Consider the following 24,145-nt stretch of genomic DNA (forward strand, 5'->3'; position numbering starts at 1 on the left):
TTCCATTTTTCTGCAACCTCAAAAATTACGTACACCTCATCACTTTGTTGGAATTTCTTCCAAACCACAATGATTGATCTAAAGCTTCTACCAAACGATATTATTCTTGAGGATGCCGCACACCTACCCACTCCCTCACTGAACAAGTTTCGCAGGCCTCAAGTTGGATGAACAAGTTAGTGACCCGCAGTCTGTACAAACGCTCAGCTGCCCTTGATTTCGAAGATCAAGGTCATGCCATGATCTGGGCTGTGAAGAAGGGCAACATGTCTGCTTTAAAGAAACTCATACCCTACAACAAGATCATCATGGGCACCGCAGCGCTGCGCATAGCGGTAGAATTGGGAAACGAGAAAGCCCTTGACATCCTTCTCAAAGGAGGTGCTGATCCATGGTTCTCAGGATTTATCACTGATGAGGAGAAACATCCACAACATCGCATGCTACAACATCCCTTTCTGCACGCCGGCTTGTGCACGCCGGCTTTTGTGGTCATCTCCGTATTGTGAAACGACTTCTTGCGATTCGGCCTCATTTGATGGAGAACCCAACATCGGGGACACTCTCACGCTCCAGCAACTGTCAGGGCCATGCCATCGACACGCCAAATACAGACCGGACAATATGCACACCATCTGAAACCACAGATCTTCTGAGCGCATTCAATGGCACGATGGCTTTGGAGTAAAATCGTGTCGCCAGGTTTCTTTATCACGAGACAACACTCACTATACCCGCGTGCGCTGGTCCTAAGATATTCCGCTATGTTCTGGCCTGTCCTAACGTCCCCGGGATGAAGTTCCTCTACCGCCATCGACATGAATTCACCGGCTCTCCTGGAGTGTTTCCCGAGGTAGAGCCGTCGCTAAACTGCACTTTGTTTCATCATCACGAGTTCGTGAACTGCGTCTGGCCCGACGGATCGGTCCTGTATTTTCTTTCTGTGGACGCTACAAAAGCACTGAACGGTGCCGTCCCCGCTCCTCCCCAGCCGACATAGCCCACCTCCTAATAGACTGGGGCGCAGACCTCGAAGCCAACGGCCACAGAAACAGAAAGCCCATTCACTATGCGGTGTCCGCAAGAGATTTCCGTCTTACAGAGTGCCTACTCCAGCGCGGCGCGCAGGTCAACTCCCTCGACTCTCGTGGAAGATCGCCTCTCATCCAAGCAGTCATAATCCAGGACCTAGAACTGGCCAGACTGCTCCTCTACCGCGGGGAAGACGTGAACCTGCGCGATAGATCCTCGCGATAAGTACTCCACCATGCCTCCTTCTGCCTTGATGCAGACATGGCCCTGCTCCTCGTCCAGCGCGGCGCAGATCTCAACGCGGTAGACGGGGCGGGCCATACTCCGCTCCACTATGCCATTAGCATGAATCATCGTGGAACTGTGAGTGTTCTTGTTGAGCACGGTGCCAGTGTTGATATTGCGGATCGGCAGGGTCGTACAGCAGGGTATATGATAGCTAGGGCAGGGTGGGGAGGTATTAAGCGCATGCTTGAGCAGCGGGAGCAGCAGAGGCAACAGCAGGCGCGGCGAATCTTGCCCATGTCAGGCGGTCTATGGCTGCATTGAGATTACTCTTTAGGGCTTGCTTATGCTTTTTGTCTTGCTCTGTCTGTCACTTTCCACTGTCGAGGAACTGCATGGAGTTTATATGGTATGAACAGGGCGGGACGAACTTATCTTTTATCATCCGTGCTGGGGCTAAATTGCTTCACTGAATTGATATTCCGCTAATGGGATTTGGAGTACGGAGTACGACATTTGAGTGATTACTAGGTGAGGTTTATGGGACTGTTAGACCATTGTCTATGTGCTGAGCGCTGCACCTAATCTATGCAGAGATACCCATAAAATAAAATTATCTACCATGAGATAGATAAGGAATTGTTATTCCTAACTTATAATAATGTACAGCTTTCTGTTTCCACAGCCCATCTCTTTAGTACCTGTCTCAATTTTCCTTACCATACTCACCGGCATACTACAGTGCGGTCTGCCTGAACCATAGTAAACTTCAAGACCTCCCAGATCCAGACCCCATCAACCACCCTCTTCTCATGAAACTGCCTCTGACCTAGGTCACACCAAAACCGTACTATGCGCGAGATACATGGATGCTATCGAGCGCCGGCCCCGGGGTCAGCTCAACATTCCTTCCAGCGCCCTTATACGTGTACGCAATGATTCCACTTGACTATACATAAGCACGACCAGGCTATTGGAACATATTATCCTTTTCCTTTTGCAAGCGTGGGCCCTGCCTATACCACATTTGAGATCTGATCATCCGGCGACAAACACCACTCTTTCTTCATCGACTTCTATGGATTGGACGTCCATGGAGCTCGCCACTGTTTTGACGGCATCCCAGCTTCCGTGTCAGCCAAGTGCTCTTCTTTGTTACTGGGGGCTGATAAAGGGGCCTTCAACCGCCGACCCCAAATTCAATAACACCACATTTCCAGCTGGGTACACTCTTCACCCGTCATCCTTCCAAGTTCCCCCTCTGGGGCCCCTGGGTTGACCTCAGCGTCCCAGGAAGCCAAATGGACAGTCACCGGAATATTGGCACATACTTTATATTTGGGGACTTGGGTGACCGAGGCGTTCGCTCCTACGTACCTGATGGCTGGGACTGCGGATCATAGTCTATATTCGTATATCAGTCCGCTGGGGAGAGAGCTGGGGCTCCTCACGGAGGTCCCGATATTCTTTCAAACAAGCACGGCCGAGATCTTGTATGACACTCACTGGGAGCTTGCGCGGAATTTGGAGCGGGAAGGGTGCCAGGTTGAACTGATAGAGATTGCGAACGCGCCACACGATACTTTTCTCGGGGCTAATTTTCTCGGGTTTCTGGATGAGCAGGAGGATGCTATAGAGCAGGCGGCCACGTTTGTGATGCATGGATGCGGGGCGCGTGATGGCTCTGCCTTGTTAGTTAGTGAACGCTGTTGGGTAATGTATTGTGTTGTCACCCGAGGTTGTCGTCTGTCTTGGCTTATAGCACGCACTTGCACTACCGTGCAGCTCTCAGATCATGTACAGAAGTAAACAGGAACCTACCTACCTTTCCGCAGTACCAGGGCGTATTAGTAGAGTCTTGGACCTGGGCGCTCTATGTATACTTCTAGAAATACTTACCTAGAAAATAGTCTACTACACAAAAGACAAAGGATCTTATTTTACCTAGGGTTTATTATTAATTATAACTCTTAGTTCGTAAACCCATCTCCTCTCTAATACACAGCCCGTCCCAATAATTCCATATTCACTTTCATTCTATAGTCTCGATCGTAGTAATAGTATATTTCAAGATCTCCGAGGCCCAGATCGGTAGACAGTATGCGGGTTAGATATTTACCACCAATAACCTCGAGCGTACAGATGCCCTTCCCCGCATTGAGCTCTTCTCCGGCGGAAAGGTCTAGTCTGGGATCCATTAAAGGATCCCTAGCTACGGTTCCTAGGCTACTTGCTAGTCAAGCATTCAAGAGGAGAAGTTATGGACAGAGGAGGAACGGGCTGGGTTCCGCTCCGCATCGAGAGGATTAGTGTCTCATACATTATGGTCTGATTCCCTCATGTCTATGTAAGATTCAAGTAGCTGTCCGCTATCCCTCTGCACATCTATCTAGAGTATATCGGAGAGAAAGAGAAAAGTTCGAGATGAAAGTATCCCTCCTCGGCCCGGGCGCCCTCGCAGCCCTAACCCTCCCACTCACCTTGCACCTCCCCGTAACCTCCGCGGAAACAACCTCCTGCCCCTACACATTCAACCCCGTCGCCGTCTCCGGCGGCGGCTACATCACCGGTATAATCGGACACCCCTGGGAGTCCGACCTCCTCTACGTGCGCACCGATATAGGCGGTTCGTACCGTTGGGATGCGCAAAGTCAAAAATGGATCCCGCTGAACGACTTCATCACCGCCACGGACGAGAACCTTCTCGGGACAGAGAGTATTGCGCTCGACCCGCACGATCCGGACGCGCTGTACCTCGCGCAGGGACGGTACTTGGCTTCGGAGAACAGTGCGTTTTTTGTCTCGCGAGATAGAGGGGAGAATTTTGAGGTTTATCCGGCGCCGTTTCGGATGGGTGCGAATGAGCTGGGGAGGAATAACGGGGAGCGACTTGCGGTTAATCCGTTTCGGGCGGGGGAGTTGTGGATGGGGACAAGGGGGGATGGGCTTGTGAGAAGTACGGATGGGGCGAAGAGCTGGGGCAATGTTACGAGTTTTCCGAACAGGGGAGAGGACGGGCTGGGAATTTATTTTGTGCTTTTTGATCACAAGAATGAGGGGACGGTTTATGTGGGTGTTGGTGCTCCTGGGGGAATTTATGTTACGGAGGATTCTGGAGAAACGTGGGATGCTGTGCCTGGGCAGCCCTTGGAGTGGGATGATGGTGTTCTCGTCTTCCCCGATGAAGCACAGCCGCAGAGTAGCGGGCCGGTGCCGATGAAGGGCGTTCTCGCGGAAAACGGCGCGCTGTACGTCACCTATGCTGATGCGCCGGGTCCGTACGGTGCGACCTATGGCGGGGTCTATGTGTACAACACAACGTCGGACTCGGGTGATTGGGTCAATATCACGCCCGGTGCTGGGAATACAGAGCCGGTGCCGTTTACAAACCAGACGTTCCCAGCGGGAGGGTTCTGCGGTATCAGCGTCGACTTGAAAGACCCAGAGACGCTTGTGGTTGTTTCTCTTGATCGGGATCCTGGGCCGGCGTTGGATAGTATTTATCTCTCGCATGACGGCGGGAGATCTTGGAGGGATGTGTCTCAGCTCTCAACGCCAGAGGGTTCGGGAGGATATTGGGGTCATCCCATTGAGGATGCTGCATTCAAGGACGGCACCGCTATTCCTTGGCTGAGCTTCAACTGGGGCCCCCAATGGGGTGGATATGGTGCCCCGTCTCCTATTCGCGGGCTGACAAAGTTTGGATGGTGGATGACGGCCGTTCTTATCGACCCAAGCGATTCCGATCACCTCTTGTACGGCACTGGGGCTACCATCTGGGCAACCGATAGCTTGTCGAATGTGGATAAAAGCCAGTCTCCTGATTGGTACATCCAAGCCCAGGGAATCGAGGAGTCTGTTGCGCTGGCGATGGCCAGCCCTAACGGCGGAAGTTCACACCTCCTGACAGGACTGGGTGATATCAACGGATACCGATACGACGATCTCGACGTCCCTCAGCCAATGTTCGATCTACCCGTGTTCTCGAACTTGAATGCTCTCGACTGGGCCGGTCAAAAGCCAGGCTCTATTATACGTGCCGGTCCTTGTGGGCACAATTACACTGACGGCTGCGGGCTCGCGGCGTACTCAGCAGACGGTGGCAGTTCTTGGACAAAATTTGCCACCTGTATCCCAGGCATAGAGATTGGTACCCCAAATCCGGGAGTCATAGCCATTGACGCGTCAGGAAAGCATATTGTTTGGTCCTCCGCGATGACAACGTACTGGTCAACCCTGCAGGCAATCACGCCGCGCACGAATGAATCCGGCCCGTACGCCACAAATGACCTAGGGCAGTCTTGGATATCCCCAACCGGTCTAAATGTCCAGACCCCGAATATCAGCGCTGATAGAGTCCAACCGAGGACCTTCTATTCCTTCACGGACGGAAAGTGGTATCTGAGTAGAGATGGCGGCCTCTCATACCGTGGTTTCGATGCCAAAGACATCGGGCTGCCGACGTATCCAGGTGCCATTCCAATCGCAAACTTCAATCGAGCAGGTGAGATCTGGATCGCACTTGGCGATCTTGGAGTTTACCATACCCGCAATTTTGGCAGGAAATGGGTCAAGATCACAGGACAAGGTGTGGCGGCAAGGCATCTGACTATCGGTGCCGGTGCGCATAGCTTCTCAGGACCGGCGCTTTTCATTGTCGGGAGGACTGCAGACGACGGACCCCTGAGTCAAGATGGAGTGTATCGATCCGACGATAATGGAAAGACTTGGGTGCAAGTCACCGACGCGAAACATCAGTATGGTGGAGTTGGAATGATCCAGGGCGATCCTCGCGTGTATGGACGTGTTTACCTGGGCACAGGCGGCCGCGGTATCATCTATGCTGATATCGACCAGGGAAAGAGACAGGATTGAGTGTGAGTCATCACAGTAGAGTGCTTCAATGGCATGATGTGGACCGGTCAAACACATTCTGGAACCGAGAGCCTTCGGGCCATCTTTCGTACTATCTCCCGCGTCTGCTGCCGCTGTTGGTTGCAGATAGCCCGAGTCAACAAGTGGGCAGGCGTCGGTTTCCCATTGTAATGTTTTTTAGTCGCATAAAGCTGGAAGAATTCTCACGGTGAAGCGCATGCCGATTTCATCAAAAAGTGGCGGCCGGCATTCTCCCGACCTGAGTTGTTCAGTGTTGCGTCACGAGCTAGGTCGAGGCTCGGGAAAAAGAACACCGAGACGGTATTAGACGCTAGAGACATTTGACAACTCACTCTTGTCGGGGTGGTGTCCGACGCTGAAATTTCGGACCCAGAATCTGTATTCTGCGCATGCATGTTTCTTGCACTGTCTTGATTGTCGTGAGAGCCGGCAATTGAACCTTCTTGATCGGGTAGAAAGTCAGGTGGACAAGGTCGTTTAAAGTGGCGACGTCATGGGTGTCATGGATAGCCGACAGTACACGTGATCAATTGCCGACGACCCTTGCGTGTCTGGACTGTTGAGGTGAGAGCTTGTGTTGGAGGCGATGAGATCTTGTCCAGCGCGAAATGATGCGCCCAGTATGCAATTCAACGTCTGAGTGGCATTGTGCAGCATGGGGTTACCTGTCCCAGCTTCAGTGCGTACCCGTAGGCCGCTAGGCATTTGATGCTCGGTCCGAGGTACTACCCAATTGGTGCTGGAGCGAGCAAGAGCAGTAAAGTGGTAAGGAATGAGGATAAACGAGTGAGCAAGCGGCACTCTTGTGTTGAAGATCTATTAATCGCTAATAGTCCGTCGCAGGCCGCTCGGTAGATTCGGTACTGGTTTAAAGACCAGGTGGATGCCGCTCAACAAACAAGAGCTAGTCTAGCAACACTTGGGATTAGCACTCAAGATGTTGTCAGATTTGATCCAATGGAGTGAACCGAAATTACCTGCAGTGTCCTGCTGAAGATGCGCGGGCTGAGCAGAGAGGTCGACGTGCCCTTGGGCTTAAGCTTTTGGTTGGCTCCAGTTTTGCATGTGAAAGTTGAGGATGTCATCACGGATGGCCTTCTCAAGGGGGGATTCGCCCAGTCGATGAGAGCATGTGAAATCATAAATGATGATCCAGAGGTTGATTGACAGGATCCTCCCATGTTCGAAAGTCAAGTGTACGGAGTAGAATCCATGAAGATGGGGTCTTGATGAAGTTGTTGGACGGACAAACCAGCATGCGGCAAATGCATTTTACTAAGGAAGCCCACTCACCACCCCGGACTCTTGAGCTTCCCCATACTGTTCTCCCGCGGGAAGCATAACTATGTAGGAACTTAGGATCTACCATACAAAGCAGAACTACTACTAGAAGAATCAAATTATAGAGGAGAATTACTACATGTACATCAATTAAATATACTAATGTACCTACTCGTACAGCAAGCGCTTAACTAATGCAGCACACAGTGTCGGTCGGAGAGGTTGACCGTACCGTGAAGAAGGCCGCGAGTGAGCCTCGGCCGAAAAGCGACTTCTCCCCCGTCGGCTTCTGAACGGTCTGCTGCTCTTAAGTTCCTCTTTTTCCCTCAATTCTCCCGCCTTTCTCCTTACTCCTCTCCTTCATTTTTTCCCATCTTAACTTCACATTCTCATCATGGCCCCCAGAGTAATTGTCGTCGGCGGTGGATGTGAGTTGTCTCCCCTTGTTCCCCCAGTTGATCCCCACACCTGCTGACCATTGCTCGCCTTACAGTGTCCGGTCTCAGCGCCGCCCACACTGTCTACCTGAACGGTGGAAATGTTCTTGTTCTTGACAAGCAAGGTACGTCGCTAGAGTTGCTACTTTCCCAGATTTCAGTCAGGCGCGACAGCCTCGGGCAAAAGTCCTCGTCTTCAGGAACATGCCCGTGGCGATGAGCCGAGGCTAACCTTTCCCAGCCTTCTTTGGTGGCAACTCCACAAAAGCCACTTCTGGTATCAACGGTGCCCTCACTCGTACTCAGGTCGATCTCGGTATTCAAGACAGCGTAAAGCAATTCTACGATGACACCCTGAAATCAGCCAGAGACAAGGCTCGTCCCGATCTCATCAAAGTCCTCACATACCAGTCCGCTTCTGCCGTCGAATGGCTGCAGGATGTCTTCAACCTCGATCTCACATTAGTATCTCGCCTCGGGTAAGTTTTGAGTCCATATAAGTTCAAACGACTGCGTTCGACTCATGCTGATTTATGAAGTGGTCACTCCCAGCCCCGAACGCACCGTGGCCACGATGCCAAATTCCCCGGTATGGCCATCACATACGCCCTCATGCAGCGTCTAGAGGAGATCGCCGAGGCCGAGCCTGAGCGCGTCCAGATCATCAAGAAGGCCCGGGTTACTGGTGTCAACAAGCAGGGTAACACTGCTACCGGTGTCACATTCGAGGTGGATGGCGAGACCAAGTCGGCGGACGGCGTCGTCGTTTTGGCTACCGGTGGTTATGCTGCTGACTTTGGCGACTCATCACTCCTTAAGCAGCACCGTCCTGACACATTCGGTCTGTCCAGTACCAACGGTACCCACGCCACGGGAGACGGACAGAAGATGTTGATGGAAATTGGTGCCAATGGCATTGACATGGATAAGGTCCAGGTCCACCCCACCGGTCTCGTTGACCCCAAGGACCCCGAGGCCAAGTTCAAGTTCCTTGCTGCTGAAGCTCTCCGTGGTGAGGGTGGTCTTCTTCTCAACTCTGACGGCCAGCGATTCTCTGATGAGCTCGGCCACCGTGACTACGTCTCTGGTCAGATGTGGAAGGAGAAGGAGAAGGGCAAGTGGCCTATTCGCCTCGTCCTCAACAGCAAGGCTTCTAAGGTTCTCGACTTCCACACTCGCCACTACTCGGGCCGTGGTCTGATGAAGAAGATCAGCGGCAAAGAGCTGGCCAAGGAAATTGGTTGTGGTGAAGCTGCGCTGCAGAAGACTTTCGATGACTACAATGCCATCGCCGAGGGCAAGAAGAAGGACCCCTGGAACAAGAAGTTCTTCCACAACCTTCCCTTCAGCGTCGACGACGAGTTCCACGTTGCCCTCATGGAACCTGTGCTGCACTTCACCATGGGTGGTATCGAGATCAACGACAAGGCCGAGGTCCTTAACTCCGAGCACAAGCCCTTTGAAGGCCTGTACGCTTGCGGTGAACTCGCCGGTGGTGTTCACGGTGCCAACCGTCTTGGCGGTTCTTCTCTCCTCGGGTGTGTCGTCTACGGTCGTGTCGCCGGTGCCAGCGCTAGCCAGCACCTCTTCCAGAAGCTCATTGTCGGCGAAGCCACTTCCCCCGCCCAGCAACGTCTGAGCCAGATCTCTCTGCACATCGACCCCTCTCAACCTGGCAAGATCTCTGTCGAATGGAACGGTGCTGGCGCTGGCAGCCAGGCTTGGACCGGTACTACCCCCGCTGCCTCAACGGCAGCTCGCCCCGTTGATGCTGATGCCCCTGCTGAACCCTCAAAGCCCGCGGCTAAGCCCGCAAAGAAGTTCAGCATCCCCGAGACCGAGTACTCGATGGAGGAGGTGTCCAAGCACAATAAGAAGGAGGACCTGTGGATCGTCGTCAAGGGCATCATTCTCGACGTGACTAACTGGCTCGATGAGCACCCCGGTGGTGCTAACGCCCTGTTCAACTTTATGGGGCGTGATGCCACAGAAGGTAAGCAAGCTCACTTGACCTTTCTATCCTACACTATATGCCAAGAATATGTACTAACAATATTGCAGAATTCGAGATGCTCCACGACGACGAAGTCATCCCTAAATACGCACCCCATATCGTCATCGGCCGAGTGAAAGGCCAAACTCCCAGCCTTGAGTATTAAGCATGAATAGCCAAAGAAAGAAGAAAGGAGAAAACGTGCAAATGGTGATCTCTTGGATACATACCCTTTTCTTGTCATATTTTTGCTGTCACGTCTTTGTTTGATATTCGCTAGCTAGCTATGTTTCTCTGTAAGATACAGTCTACATCTATCTTCTGAACCTCTCGTTTTAAGTTTGAATATTGTAGTCGATTTGCTAGTAGATGTATTCTTGGTGCAATATACATAAACTTACCAACTAAAAGCTGTATAGTATAGACTCAGATTAGCCTAGGAATCAATGCTGCATATGCTTCAAAATCATCTTCAACCGCCTCACAGCAGGCCCGTCTTCCGTGCTGGAAGAACCCCCCTCCTTCTTAGACTCGATCTCCCTAGCTGCCTCCTCCAGCGTAGGTTGCAGAAAACCCCAAACCTCGTTGTGGTATTTATCCTCTACTGAGATCCACTCCGCAGCTCCAGGCAAGCTCGTCAAGACCTCGTCCCTGAGCGATGTCGCATGGCTCGTGCTCGGATCTGCAGCGGGCGTAGCATGCACTGTATCCAGAAACGAGTCGATGTCGGGGACGAGGCTGAAGGAGTTGAGCCCGGGCTTAGCTGGGATGTCCGTATGCGGCGTCCTTGTGGATTGAGACTCGGCGGGTAATTGGCGGCGGAACGACTCGATCATCTGGATCTCATCTGGGGTAAGGTCGGGAGAGAACTGGGATAGATCGGTCTCGGGGTATTCTGGGGGCTCGTTGGCTGAGGGAGGGAATTCCGGGTCGAATGTTCGGTCGTTGAGGATCGAGACCACGGCGTCGCCGTCGGACGGAGTTAAGGCTGGTATTGCCGTTTTTCCAGTCCTAGACTCAGTTGTGTCTGGGTCTATTCTTCTGCCCTTGCCCTTGTCCTTGTCGGGGTAGTCAATTGTCTCCGATAAATCCCCGCCGTATGTGTTTTGGAATTCATCTTCTGCAAGTCCAGGAAGCGCGAATCCCCCCGATTGAGCCGTGGGCTGTGATCTGAACGTTTCCGCCGAGCCATGGACGGCTTTATTGCGGGAGGACGAGGAAGAGGAAGAGGGGTCGATGCTTTGCCCATGTTGCTCTGCAGCTGCTAAGGCTGATGAGGATGACGATGGCGCAGCCTTGCCGCTGCTGTCCGACAGCAAGTGCGCAGTATCTCCAGAGCGAGCAGATGAGAAGAAAGCATTTCTTGCGAGACCCGAAGCTGAGCTCTGGATGCGCGATACTATAGATTCATTATCTTGAGTCCCTTTCTCACCGTTCCTGTCTGGCCTGTTGTGCTGTGTGTTTGGAGGGGTGCTTTCGTCAGAACTACCCCGCTTCTGGTGATCAGACATGGTCGGTCGTAGCAGATGCGGCACCGCTTGGAGGGGAAGCTGTAAGGGCGGCAGAACTAGGTAGTCTGGGATCCCTCTGGGATTACTTGGGAACTGGTGAGGTTATGAAATGGTAGTAAGATAGTCAGGCCTTGCAGGTTCTTTGGCAGCCATTATGGTTCGGGCCAGAGGAGCCGGAACGGGTAGGAAGGGACCAGAGAGAGCATGTGAAGGACTCGAGAGCTATCCATAGCATATGATGGTCTATTAGTTGAAAAGACAAGTGATGCTTTCGAATCAAGAAATAAGGAGTGGCCACCACCAGCCAAGTTTACGCTTGTCAGTCATCATGGCATGAAAGCTGCATACAAAGAAAGTCGGTCGGCGGGCTCGGGATCCTGAGTTGAGCAGTGAACGGGAGAGATCGTAGGGCACGACAAGAGATCTAGCTGTATTATAGTCCTGAAGAGTTTCCGAAAGTCGGTGTGCACCCTAATTGATAATTGTAGACCCAAGGCTGGATACAACGAAGACAAGCAAGGTGCGGTGACTTCAATGGTTGTTGATGTCAGCGCCCACTCTGGCGGTTGGGTTTACGGGCAGCCACTACCACTGCTTGCTCCCCACCACGTCCACCACCGCAACGGGTCTTTCCAAACCGCCTCACTTCACGATTCCAACATCTCCGTCATCATCCACCCACCTCCCATCCCCCCCGACAAACGCCCACCCTCGTTCTGCTCATCAACAGCTCCCTCATCTGCTGTTGGTGTTCGTGGTTTTTGCTGTCGCTACTCGTTCGTCTACCTACGGCGGGCTAATCCTGGTCACAAACATCGTCACGACCCGAAGGGGCCCCCAGAAGAGGAAAAAATTATTCCTTCCTTCGACAGCCTCTCGTCTTTGACGTTTGTCAGCCCAAGCTCTCAATCATTTGTCCTCCTCAATCTGCAACAAACTGCTCAGCCGTACGTGGTTCTGTTCGACGTTGCGACCCCATCCCACCTCCTTCCTCCGACCTAGGCCCTCTAATCCTTCCTTATCTCACTCACCTCGAGCCTCGCCCTTGTCGGAGCTTCTCGCCTTTTCGCCATTAAATTTATCTACTCATCTCGTGCTCACCACCCTTCGCGAGTTACTGTCTAATCTACGACGAAATTTTGACCTCGTCTTGTCCACGACCCGCCGCCCACGAACCCCGCTTATACTACCGTCTTTCAAGATCCAAGGTTCTGGATTTTGAAACTTCCCTTCCTCATCGTCAACGGATTGTTCAAAGAAGGTATCTTTGATAGAAAATGGTGGACAGGGACCCAGGTACACCTACCTGGAAATTCACACAGTGAGTCTTCCTGTGTCCTCGGCGTCAGCATGATATATGGCATACATGCTTTTTAAGAAGAATCGATGAGACGGTTGGCGTTGGTGCTTGGAATATTGCCAGTGATATTGCCGCGTCTCGTCGTTTCTGTAATATTGATTCCCAGAACGGATGCTGACGGCCGTGCACAGATGCTTTGGGGATAAGGGCGACGTCGAAGACATCACCGAAGGTACGCTTAAATGCTCAGGTACTCGTTGTTTTGATCCAGAAACTAACGTTGGTGTTTTACAGCTGATATAATTTCTACCGTCGAATTTGACCATACCGGAAACTATCTCGCCACAGGAGATAAAGGCGGACGAGTGGTGCTGTTCGAGCGGAACGAAACTGTATGAATGTCGCGTAGGAAGCGCAAACTTTGTTTGAATGGTGCTAACAACTCGAACAGAAGAAAACATGCGAGTACAAATTCCATACCGAATTTCAATCACACGAGCCCGAATTCGATTACTTGAAGTCCCTGGAAATTGAAGAGAAGATCAACAAGATTAAATGGTGCCGCCGACAAAATTCGTCGCATTTCCTCCTTTCAACCAATGACAAGACAATCAAGCTCTGGAAGGTGTTCGACAAGTCTTTGAAAGTGGTTGCGGAGAACAACTTGTCTACAGAACTTACTCCTGGTGGTGTCGGCGGCGCAGGGGCACCCAGGGCGCCACGTGTATCTTTCAAAGATGCCTCAGCACTGAAACTTCCACGAATGACGCATCACGATACGGTTGTTGCTGCTGTACCTAGACGAACATACGCCAACGCTCATGCATACCACATTAACAGTATCTCTGTTAACAGTGACGGGGAGACCTTCATTAGCAGTGACGATCTGCGGGTCAATCTGTGGAACTTGAATATTCAAGATCAGAGCTTCAACATCGTCGATATCAAACCGGCCAACATGGAGGAGCTCACAGAGGTCATCACAGCGGCGGAGTTCCATCCTACGAGCTGTAACTGGTTTATGTATGCTAGCTCAAAGGGAACCATCAAGCTTGCAGATATGCGGCAGCGAGCACTGTGCGACACACACCATAAACGTACGTCTCTTCCCCTTGGTCTTCAATTCGCCGCAATCATCACTAACCTGTTTTGTACTATTATGTAGTCTTCGAACAAGAGGAAGATGCCTCTTCTCGTTCCTTCTTCTCCGAAATCATCTCTTCAATCTCCGACGTAAGATTCTCTCACGATGGCCGGTACATTGTATCAAGGGACTACTTGACGGTTAAGATTTGGGATGTCAACATGGAGCGCCAACCCCTGAAGACAATTCCGATTCACGAACACCTGCGACCCCGCTTATGCGATACGTACGAAAATGACAGCATCTTTGATAAGTTCGAAGTAGTCTTCTCCGGTGATGCGGAGAATGTTATGACTGGAAGCTACAACAACAACTTCATGATTTACCCCACGGATCCAGCCAAGGAGACAGAGATTGTGCTGCAGGCTGACAAGTCTGCGTTCAAGGCAAAGAAGGTTGGCGTACCAACGCCGATGAACAAGGGTGCTAACGGGAAGAAGAGTAACTCCCGGACTAGCAGTCCTGCTGGTCCTGGTAGCCGCATGAAGAAGGAGACCGACGCAGACCAGATCGATTTCAACAAGAAGATTCTGCATATGAGCTGGCATCCTTTCGAGGACAGTATCGCCATTGCTGCCACAAACAATGTGAGTGTCGCCGGTTATCACCTCTTCTTTCTCTTTCCAGAAAGCTTACGAATTATCCTAGTTGTTCGTCTTCTCCGCGCTCTGAAGGGGCTTCGAGGATGTACTGCCGCAGTGTCAAGGCGCTCCAGCGTAACATGGTGACCAGAGACCAGATCGAAGGGGCCCTACAATCGAAAGCCACCAGTCCCATTTTCAAACATGCTTTTTGTTCCTTACTCGTTCCGATCACTATCGGAGTCTGATTGCGTCTCTGCAAGTCCTTGCATTAGCGCGATTGCTAAATACTGACTATGAGATATTGCTCCCATTATGCTATTGCTTTTAAGGCACCTTTGGTGGTTTTGACGATCTCAAGGAGGTGAGATGGGCGTTTTTCAAGGAGGTTCACATAGAACAACAAGACGCAGGCAGCTGCCCAGAATGTTTTCATCTCCGCTTATCTACTTTACGCCTGTATTTACTGGCTGGCTGTGCCTGCACTGCAGCAGTACTTCTACGCATCGGAAGACAAGCTTCTCTCCCACGATTTTGTTAGAGCCGGACGAGATAGAAGGATTCAAGATCGATTGACTGGGGCTGAGTTGGTATTGGTGGCCGCTTAGCGTTACTCGAGTAGATAATGAATTTATGCAGTTCCGTGTACCGAGTCTGTAGACATTCAAATCACCGTCCAGGCAGGGGCTGTTGCACGATAGGCAGGTCAATGACGTCGAGAACCTCAGGCTCCATTCCCGGGCCGCTGACCAATCATGATTAGTGCAGTCCATGATTCTTCCGCAGCGTCATTGCATTGGTCGGTAGCTCGGAGAAACCGGACTTCCGGTAATGGAAGCTAAGCCCATCCGGGTCTAGGGCGGCCAACTTCTCTCCGCCTTCTGTCTGGAGACCATCCGTGATCGGTCGCGCGCTAAGCATCGTCGTTCAGTAATCTGCTGTTTGCTGGCTTGATCAGTTGATTATCTTCCCCCGTTGTCTTTTGCAGTCTTGACATTGCTTTGTCTCATATACTTGATCTTCTCAAGGCCTGGGTTTTTGTCTTCTCTGCGGCCGGCAGACTTGAAGTCCAGTGATGTTTCTGTGAAATGAGTGGGAAGAGAAACTGATCCGTGCGAAAAGGATTAAGAAGCCTGCAGCTTGATCTGGAGTTCTCAGAAACTTTCTACCTCTTATCTTCAGTATAAACTCTGTTTCTGAGTGCTTCTAGTGCCGCTGTTCGCCTCAGGAGCTTCAGGGTTCTGTTATCGACAAGAAAACTATGAACTCTGGCAACGAGAGTTGGCACTCAGGTGGGCCCCCTTCGCACCCTGGCATGGATCAAATGAATCAACCGCCTCGGCCACTGGGCTCATTTGGGTATGTATTCACCATCTCAAATTCGCATAGGGCTTGCACATGCACGAGCTAATCTGGTTCTGCCGCTCTACAGCCAAAATCCGCCTCCCCAGCAAGGTCCGTCTGCGCAGCCCTCAGGGCCTGTCCTCCCACCTCCATCCGGTTAGAAATGCCCCTCCACCAATATATATACTTTCTGGTCTTGCAAAGAGACTGACCTGTGTGTTTCCTTAAGCGCCCTACCACTCGGCCGGCCAACCTGGTGGGCACTCGCTGCCGGGGTTGGCGGAGTTAAGCCAAACCCACGGTAACCCGCACCAACCACCTTCATACGGCCAGCACGCCCCCGCTCCTTCACATGGTGGTGGACATTCGCTGCCTGGAATTGGCCAGGCGATGCAGCATCCTTCCCCTCAATCGATCAACCAGGAACGCGAGCGAGATTCGAGAGAGCGGGAGTTGATCGAACAACAACGCCAGAACGAGATGCTACACAGGGAACGCGAGCAGCGCGAGCGCGAGCGTGAGCAAATCGAGCGGCAACAGCTTGAACGACAACGAGATCAACAACACCATCCTGTTCAGAGCCATACGGGGTCGATCCCTCTACACCAGCCTATGGCGTCAAAGGTCTCTAACACCATTCATGGTCCAGGCGGTCTTTTGTCCGGCCTCGGCGCAGCCCCCGCCAATGGGCCCCAGGGTGCCATGCAAGCCTCGGGCGGACCTGGTGGAATTTATGGCTCCCAGCTTCCGCACGGCGAGGGTACTCCGAGGTCATACGTGCAACATGCTGCTGGGCCGCCAGCACAGCCATTAATGGCCTTCAACGGGTCCGGTCCGTCGGTTCCAACAAATGTTGCAGCCCTTGCCCAAGGCCAACAACCGATCCTGAATGTGGGTTTGAACTCTCCTCTTACCAATCCATCAAACTAACCATTCACTAGGATGCACTTTCATATCTGGATCAGGTCAAGGTTCGATTTGTGGACCAACCCGACGTGTACAACAGATTCCTTGACATTATGAAAGACTTTAAGAGTCAAGCGTAAGTAACTAAAGTGGCATCAGGGATTTGGCGCTGATTTCACCAGTATTGATACGCCTGGGGTTATCCAACGAGTCTCAAACCTATTCAACGGCCACCCAGCGCTCATTCAAGGATTCAACACTTTTCTTCCGCCTGGTTACCGGATCGAATGCGGAACTGAAGACAACCCCGACGCAATTCGGGTGACTACACCGTCGGGTACAAACACTTTGAGTATGCCGCGTACTAGACAACCCTTAGATGGCCCAGGCGACCTAGCTTACTCCGCTGGGCTTGGTCCCCATGGCCGGTCTGACTACTATGAACAATCCCGACCAGGCTGGCAGCAGCAGGCTCAGCCTCAACAACCGCCGAGCAGTCTAGCAGGGTCATATTCTCCCGGCTCTCGCTTGATAGGCGGAATGTTTGGACAGCAAAGTGGACAGGCTCAGCCGCAAGACCATCATTATGAATACACTGGTCAACAAGAGCAGCAGCCCTCCGCTGGCGCAGCCGCACCTACACACGGGCAAGACCAGCGAGGTGTATCCCAGCTCCAAGGTGCAGCTTCAGCTGCGTCAGCCGGCATGGGTCGACCTTCGTTGATGGGAGCTGCAGCTGCGGGCCAAGGGCCCGGCTTGACTCAACCAATGAATAATCTGGCTGGTGCTGGTGTCCTGCAAGGTGCACAGGCAGATTTAAAACGTGGGCCGGTCGAATTCAACCATGCAATCAGCTATGTCAACAAGATAAAGGTTGGTCGCCCCCGAGTTGCTTATGCGTTGATCAGGTACTGACTCGATCCTCTGTAGAACCGCTTCTCAAGCCGACCAGAGATCTACAAGCAATTCCTCGAGATACTGCAAACTTACCAACGCGAATCGAAACCGATCGGAGATGTATACACTCAAGTCACGCAGCTCTTCAATTCCGCACCCGATCTCTTGGAGGATTTCAAGCAGTTTCTACCCGAGTCTGCAGCTCATGCGAAACAGATGGCTGCTCAACGCCAGGCAGAGGAAAACGCGCCTATGAGCAATCTGCGCGGTGACTCCAACTTCACAACCGGCTCCCTCACTTCACAGACGCCAAATCGCGATGTGAAGATGCCGCCTCTTGGCAATTTCAACGTCAAGGACTCGGCAAAGGATGGCAAGAAGCGAAGAAATGGACCCGGGGCTCCTACTCTGGGCGGCTCAAGCGTTGTTCAGGCTGGGGGTGTCGATGCGCGGATGGCCGACTCACAGGCAGGACGTGGTCAAGCTCTAGCAGCAGGGAATGCAAACAAGGTTAGTTATTGGCAACCGGTTCACTCATTGGGGGTTTCATGCTTCGTCCCCTGTTACCAGTCGAGGCTACTGTTCATGTGTGCTTTCGACTGTATACAGTTAGTAACAAAAAAGCTGCATCATTCCCATACATTTCTTTCTCTTTCCTGATTTGGGCTGTTTTATCTCTAGAGAGATGCTAATTACCATGCAGAGAGCTAAAGTTCACCACACGAAACCATCACAGGATGCGCCAATTGTGTCGCCTACCCTCGTTCCTGCTCTGCCTGAGCCGGTTCAGCCGACTTTCTCGTTGACTCCAACACAAGAAGAGTTTGCCTTCTTCGATCGCGTGAAGAAATACATTGGGAATAAGCAAACGTTTAGCGAGTTCCTCAAGTTATGTAACCTTTATTCGACCGATCTCATCGACCGACACGTGTTGGTGAAGAGGGCTGCGGGCTACATTGGCTCAAATCCAGAGCTCATGGCCTGGTTCAAGCGGTTCATGCACGTTGAGGAGCCGGAGGACAAGATTATCGAGCTCAAGCCCAAGCAAGAACCTGGTATCGTTAACCTATCTCACTGCCGATCACTTGGACCGAGTTACCGTCTCCTACCCAAGCGAGAGCGACAGAAACCCTGCAGCGGTCGTGATCAACTATGTCGCAGCGTCTTGAACGACGAGTGGGCTTCGCATCCGACTTGGGCGTCTGAAGATTCTGGTTTCGTGGCCCACCGTAAAAATCAATATGAAGATGCTTTGCACCGCATCGAAGAAGACAGACACGATTACGATCACCACATTGAGGCTTGCAACAGGACGATCCAGCTTATTGAGCCCATTGTTCAGCAGTTCCTCGTCATGACGGAGGCAGAGAGAGCTGCCTTCAAACTTCCTCCTGGCCTCGGCGGTCAGAGTGAAGCGATCTATCAGCGGGTCATCAAGAAGATCTACGACAGACAGCGCGGTGACAGAATCATCAAAGAAATGTTCGAGCGCCCATGCCACGTTCTTCCGATTGTTTTGTTCCGACTGAAACAAAAGTGCGAGGAATGGAAAGCTAGCCAGCGCGAGTGGGATAAGATCTGGCGCGAACAGATGCAAAAGGCCTACTGGCGCAGTCTTGATCACCAGGCAATTGCCAGCAAGGGTACGGACAAGAAACTCTTTGTGGCCAAGCATATCCAGACAGAAATTCAAGCGAAGCACGAGGAGAGCAAAAACCTGCGTAAGAGTGGATTCCAGGTCGCGAGATACCAGTTCGAGTCCACATTCTCAGACCCAGCCGTGCTTATCGATGCGACTCATCTGCTTCTGACATTCATCGATCGCAACTCGGCTGGTTTCGGTGCGGATCCACAGAAAGTCATGCTTTTCATCAAGGACTTTATTCCAGTCTTCTTTGGCATGGACCGGGACACCTTCCATGTCTACATGAACGAACTCTCCAACGGCACTTCGCCTGTTGACGAGGGTGACGATGAGAGTTCAGCTGCCGATGACACGGCAACGCCACGCAGCAGCAGGAAGGGCCTCACAAACAAGAAGATTGACCTTCTTCGCGATGTCCTAGAGCGACGGAGTGAAAAGGCCAGTCGGACGGACAAAGAAAGCAGCGCTCCAGCCAGCCGGGACGGCACGCCTGACGCTTCTCTAGTCCCTTCCACGCCAGTCCCTGATCCCACAGAGTCCTTTGATGTTGCAGAGTTGAAGTGGATGGAGCATCCCGGACAGGGCAACTACAACCAGCAGCGCGAGTATAACCTCAACGAAACTTACGAGAAGAAGGCGCATCATTTGTATGCGAACCTCAACATCTATTGTTTCTTCCGCACATTCGAGATCTTGTATTCTCGTCTATTGCGCATCAAGCTGCATGAAAAGGATGCTCACGACGACGTGCGCCGTGCGCTTGTCGGCAAGCCCGCCCAAGAACTCAACCTCATCGACAAAGTTCCCACGGACTTCTTCTATGATACGGATCCCAAGGCAAACCTCTACCAGCAGATCGTGCGGATGTGCGAAGAGGTTATTAAGGGGGATCTAGAAACGTCTCACTTGGAGGAAACCCTTCGCCGCTACTACTTGCGGTCTGGTTACCAGCTCTATAACCTCGAGAAGATGTTCACCGGTATTGCCAAATTTGCGGGTGCGATTTTCAACGGCGACTCGAAGGATCGCAGCTCGGACATCATCAACCTCTTTTTCAAGGAGCGCGACAAGGAGGAAACGACGCACAACCAAGAGATCCAGTATCGCAAGCAGGTTGAGCGACTAGTCAAGGACAGCGAGATTTATCGCATCACCTACGTAAGTTCCATGCGTCCTATGCTAGGAAAGGGTCTTTCTAACGCATTACAGTACCCAAGTAACCAAAAAACAACCGTCCAGCTTCTAACTCCTGAAGACGCCACGTTAGAAAACGAAGAACTGAGTCAGGAGGCGCGCTGGTCATACTACGTCTCGGCTTACACAATGCGCGACCCCACAGAAGGGGTGCCATTCTCCCAGATGCGCATGCCATTCCTGAAGCGGAACCTGCCAGGCAAGCTAGAGCAAGAAGAAGAGTACAACCGGTTCTACCGGCCACTTATCCACCAAGATGGGCTCATCATTCGAATTTGCGCCAACAGTTATCACATCCTCTACGAACCCAGCAGCTACGATTGGTGGTGGCGGCCAACGCTTCCATCGGACGAGATGGCGGGCGAGACTGTGAAAGACGAAGCCGCCATCAAGGAGAGACGACGCGATCGCTTCACAGAGAAGTTCGTCAACAACCCCAGCTGGGCCCATGGCCTTAGCAAAGACCAAGTCGATGAATCCAACCGGCGGTTCCAATCCTGGATCAAGGGCTCGGACGCTGAGCGTGAGGCAAGTGCACCTGCTGCTCCTGAGTCAGATAAGCAGGGCAAAGAGGATGTCGAGATGCCGGACGCGGAGAAGGCCCCTGAGGCTCAAGAGGCTTAGTCTGAGAGTCCGACAGGCTCACGGAGGGTGGATTGGCGCGTTAGGCAACTTGGAGCCCTGCTTAGGTTAATTTAGTTCGCTACGGTGCTTTGGGAAATCTATATTCCATTCTTGTTTCTGCTCTTCTGTCTTGATTTCTGTCTTCGGCAGCAGTGTATCTACTTTATCACGGCATGATCAGCGCTCGGCCAACGGATGTACGAATGGGTTTGCTGCTTTGCTTGAGTTTTTCATCTGAGGTTCCAGTTTTGGGCTGGTGTAGAGGGTATATTGATCTTTTCTTTCTTCTTTCTTCGTGTGTACTTTAGATAGGGAAGCAATTATGGCAGACAGTACTACATGAGACTAAGCCAGATCGGCAACGAACTGCAGCCTCCGATTTTTAAACACCGAGTTCTCAGTAGAGTAGCTACCGTTCATCCGGAGAAGCAGCCGAGCGAAGACCGAAAACGGGGGCTCTGGGGATGCTGCGAGTGTGGGATTTCTCCGTGCGGCCGAGCTGGATTGCCGATACAGACCGAGACTGGGCCAGACCCGGGATATGCTCGGAGTTGCTTCCTCCAGCTTTGCCAGGTACACAGCCAGCTTTACTCTGTAGGAGGATATGAGCAAATAATTATAGGTTAAAGTGGTATATAACAACTCTCTTGAGCTCGGCCATGTTTTTCTGCGTAATATCAAATAAAATTGGACTTGATAAAGGCCTGCAATCGTGACGTCGAGCAACACAGGCCGAGAAATCCCCGAGTGACGTCAGCCTCTCATCTAAAAAAGTTGCCCATCCCTTCGCTTTCACTGCCCGCCGTAACATGCCATTGCGCGATGGTATGATCGTTTTCGGTGTGCTGGGGCAGATTATAAGATCTGGAGGGCCAGTTTTTACTCTGGTCAAGTCTGGTGACGAAAAATCGCAGTAGAGAATTAACTATGCGTCGTATGAGCTTCTTATCTACACCACAATCAGGTCAAGCCTCACTGTTTCACCCTTCGTTACATTCAGTACTTCGTAGTCAGATTACCGTTAAATCATAGAGTGGACTGGACTAGTGCTTCTCCAGCGACCCTGTAATTATCACCTTGCTCTCCCCACACGGGGGTGGCGGGCTGCCTGGGCCTGGGTATTTCTATCTGGAGCTGCCCATTTTTTCTCTTTCTCTTGTAGAAACTCTCCACTCCTTCTCACCCCCCTCCCTCCCTTTTCTTCCCTTTCTCATTTCTCATCTCTCGCAATGTCGATTTCCAACCTTCTCAGGAGCCGTGTCCGACGGCCCTCTTACCTCAAGAAGCTGGCCAAGGCTGAGGACCTTTTGGATTACTTCCCTCATGGCTCTTACATCGGCTGGTCCGGGTTTACTGGTGTTGGGTATCCCAAGTATGTTGACCCTCTTTCAAATTTCACCGAACTTTAGCTAATGATTTGTCTTGTTAGGAAAATCCCCACGGCGCTGGCCGATCACGTTGAGAAGAACAACTTGCAGGGCAAGCTCAAGTACACATTATTCGTCGGTGCTTCGTCCGGTGCGGAGACAGAGAACCGCTGGGCTCAGCTGAACATGATTGAGCGGAGAAGCCCTCACCAGGTCGGAAAGGAGATTGCGAAGGGTATCAACAATGGGCAGATTAACTTCTTCGATAAGCATCTTAGCATGTTCCCTTCTGATCTCACATACGTATGTTCCCTTTCGGAGGCTATGAACTAGCGGTGCAGGTCTAACGAACACAGGGCTGGTACACCCTCAACAAGCCGCAAAACCGAATCGATGTAGCCGTGATCGAAGCATCAGCCATCACCGAAGACGGCGGCATCATCCCCGGTGCATCCGTCGGCGCATCACCCGAAATCGTGCAAATGGCCGACAAGATCATCATCGAAGTCAACACCGCCAGCCCCTCCTTCGAGGGCCTCCATGACATCACAATGAGCGAGCTCCCTCCCCGCCGCAAACCATACCTCATCATGCAGCCCGAGGACCGCATCGGAACACCGCACATCCCCATCGACCCTGAGAAGGTCGTCGCCATCGTCGAATCCGACTACCCCGATCAAACCCTCCCCAACGCCCCAGAGGACGAAACGTCCCAGGCCATTGCCACAAACCTTATCGACTTCCTCAAGCACGAGGTCCACCACGGCCGTCTACCCGAGAACCTCCTCCCCATCCAATCGGGCATCGGGAACATCGCCAACGCCGTCGTAGGCGGGCTCTCCAAGGGCGGCGCGAACTTCAAGAACCTTAAGGTCTGGACGGAAGTCCTGCAAGACTCTTTCCTCGACCTCTTCGACTCGGGAAACCTCGACTTCGCAACGGCCACATCCATTCGCTTCTCACCGGACGGCTTCAAGCGCTTCTACGATAACTGGGAGCGCTACGCCGGGAAGCTCCTCCTGCGCTCGCAGCAGGTCTCCAACTCCCCCGAGATCATCCGCCGCCTCGGCTGCATTGGCATGAACACCCCCGTGGAAGTCGACATCTACGCCCACGCAAACTCCACCTGCGTCATGGGCTCCCGCATGCTCAACGGCCTCGGCGGCTCCGCTGATTTCCTCCGCTCATCTAAGTACAGTATCATGCACACACCCTCTACACGACCCTCCAAGACAGACCCCACCGGTGTCTCTTGCATCGTCCCCTTCGCGACGCACATCGACCAAACGGAACATGACCTCGATGTTATCGTGACAGAGCAGGGCCTTGCTGATGTGCGTGGTTTGTCGCCGCGTGAGCGTGCCCGGGTTATCATTAAGAAGTGCTCGCACCCTGATTACACGCCTATCCTGACGGATTACCTTGACCGTGCTGAATTTGAATGCCTTAAGAAGGGCATGGGCCATGAGCCGCACTTGCTCTTTAATGCGTTCAAGATGCACAAGAACCTTCAGGAGAAGGGTACCATGAAGATTAACAGCTGGGAATAGACTAGAATCGCTGACTAAGAAGCTAAGAAGTGTAATGATTGATTACTGTCAGGAATTGGTTACTGATACCTTGTCGGGTTTGGCGAATGGAGTGTTCTGTACTTCTCTGGAGTACTAGGTAGTTTCAATGCATCCGAACATTCAAATACAAGCTTCATCTACTGGTCTGGCCTACTCTAACCTGGGGACATCGGACATAGCAGTATAAACTCGCCGCC

At 52.1% G+C, this 24,145-nt stretch overlaps 7 protein-coding genes across 7 annotated transcripts; 6 read left to right on the forward strand and 1 right to left on the reverse strand.

The window, feature by feature from the left end:
* Positions 1–27: 27 nt before the first annotated feature.
* Positions 28–884, forward strand: BDV17DRAFT_272018 (uncharacterized protein). Its single transcript, XM_073758841.1, has one exon. It carries the CDS (start codon positions 168–170, stop codon positions 507–509), a length of 342 nt encoding a protein of 113 aa, XP_073612330.1. The 5' UTR covers positions 28–167; the 3' UTR covers positions 510–884.
* A 2,525-nt stretch (positions 885–3,409) lies between these two features.
* Positions 3,410–6,234, forward strand: BDV17DRAFT_183386 (WD40/YVTN/BNR-like repeat-containing protein). Its single transcript, XM_073754980.1, has one exon. The coding sequence runs from the start codon at positions 3,682–3,684 to the stop codon at positions 6,130–6,132; it is 2,451 nt and encodes an 816-aa protein (XP_073612331.1). The 5' UTR covers positions 3,410–3,681; the 3' UTR covers positions 6,133–6,234.
* Positions 6,235–7,828: 1,594 nt separating this feature from the next.
* osm1 (putative fumarate reductase Osm1) lies at positions 7,829–10,030 on the forward strand (the record flags this gene model as incomplete). The annotated part of the gene is made up of 5 exons (XM_073760444.1): positions 7,829–7,862; positions 7,928–7,996; positions 8,113–8,350; positions 8,411–9,864; positions 9,933–10,030. The coding sequence occupies 5 exons, from the start codon at positions 7,829–7,831 to the stop codon at positions 10,028–10,030; spliced, it is 1,893 nt and encodes a 630-aa protein (XP_073612332.1).
* A 211-nt stretch (positions 10,031–10,241) lies between these two features.
* On the reverse strand, positions 10,242–11,538 carry BDV17DRAFT_183403 (uncharacterized protein). Its single transcript, XM_073754981.1, has one exon. The coding sequence runs from the start codon at positions 11,373–11,375 to the stop codon at positions 10,308–10,310; it is 1,068 nt and encodes a 355-aa protein (XP_073612333.1). The 5' UTR covers positions 11,376–11,538; the 3' UTR covers positions 10,242–10,307.
* A 466-nt stretch (positions 11,539–12,004) lies between these two features.
* BDV17DRAFT_272031 (protein phosphatase 2A regulatory subunit CDC55) lies at positions 12,005–15,047 on the forward strand. Its single transcript, XM_073758842.1, has 6 exons — positions 12,005–12,696; positions 12,867–12,907; positions 12,970–13,067; positions 13,127–13,772; positions 13,841–14,406; positions 14,468–15,047. Exons 1-6 carry the CDS (start codon positions 12,653–12,655, stop codon positions 14,489–14,491), a joined length of 1,419 nt encoding a protein of 472 aa, XP_073612334.1. The 5' UTR covers positions 12,005–12,652; the 3' UTR covers positions 14,492–15,047.
* A 288-nt stretch (positions 15,048–15,335) lies between these two features.
* Positions 15,336–21,377, forward strand: BDV17DRAFT_272033 (transcriptional regulator SIN3). The gene is made up of 8 exons (XM_073758843.1): positions 15,336–15,759; positions 15,833–15,900; positions 15,974–16,635; positions 16,686–16,786; positions 16,833–17,523; positions 17,581–18,057; positions 18,251–20,350; positions 20,402–21,377. The coding sequence occupies exons 1-8, from the start codon at positions 15,662–15,664 to the stop codon at positions 21,008–21,010; spliced, it is 4,806 nt and encodes a 1,601-aa protein (XP_073612335.1). The 5' UTR covers positions 15,336–15,661; the 3' UTR covers positions 21,011–21,377.
* An 862-nt stretch (positions 21,378–22,239) lies between these two features.
* coaT (acetyl-CoA hydrolase ACH1) lies at positions 22,240–23,927 on the forward strand (the record flags this gene model as incomplete). The annotated part of the gene is made up of 3 exons (XM_073762823.1): positions 22,240–22,382; positions 22,440–22,680; positions 22,734–23,927. 3 exons carry the CDS (start codon positions 22,240–22,242, stop codon positions 23,925–23,927), a joined length of 1,578 nt encoding a protein of 525 aa, XP_073612336.1.
* Between the last annotated feature and the right edge of the window lie 218 nt (positions 23,928–24,145).

This window comes from Aspergillus undulatus (genome assembly GCF_047715775.1).
Source record: "Aspergillus undulatus strain CBS 261.88 unplaced genomic scaffold BDV17scaffold_53, whole genome shotgun sequence".
NCBI classification, from domain to species: domain Eukaryota; kingdom Fungi; phylum Ascomycota; class Eurotiomycetes; order Eurotiales; family Aspergillaceae; genus Aspergillus; species Aspergillus undulatus.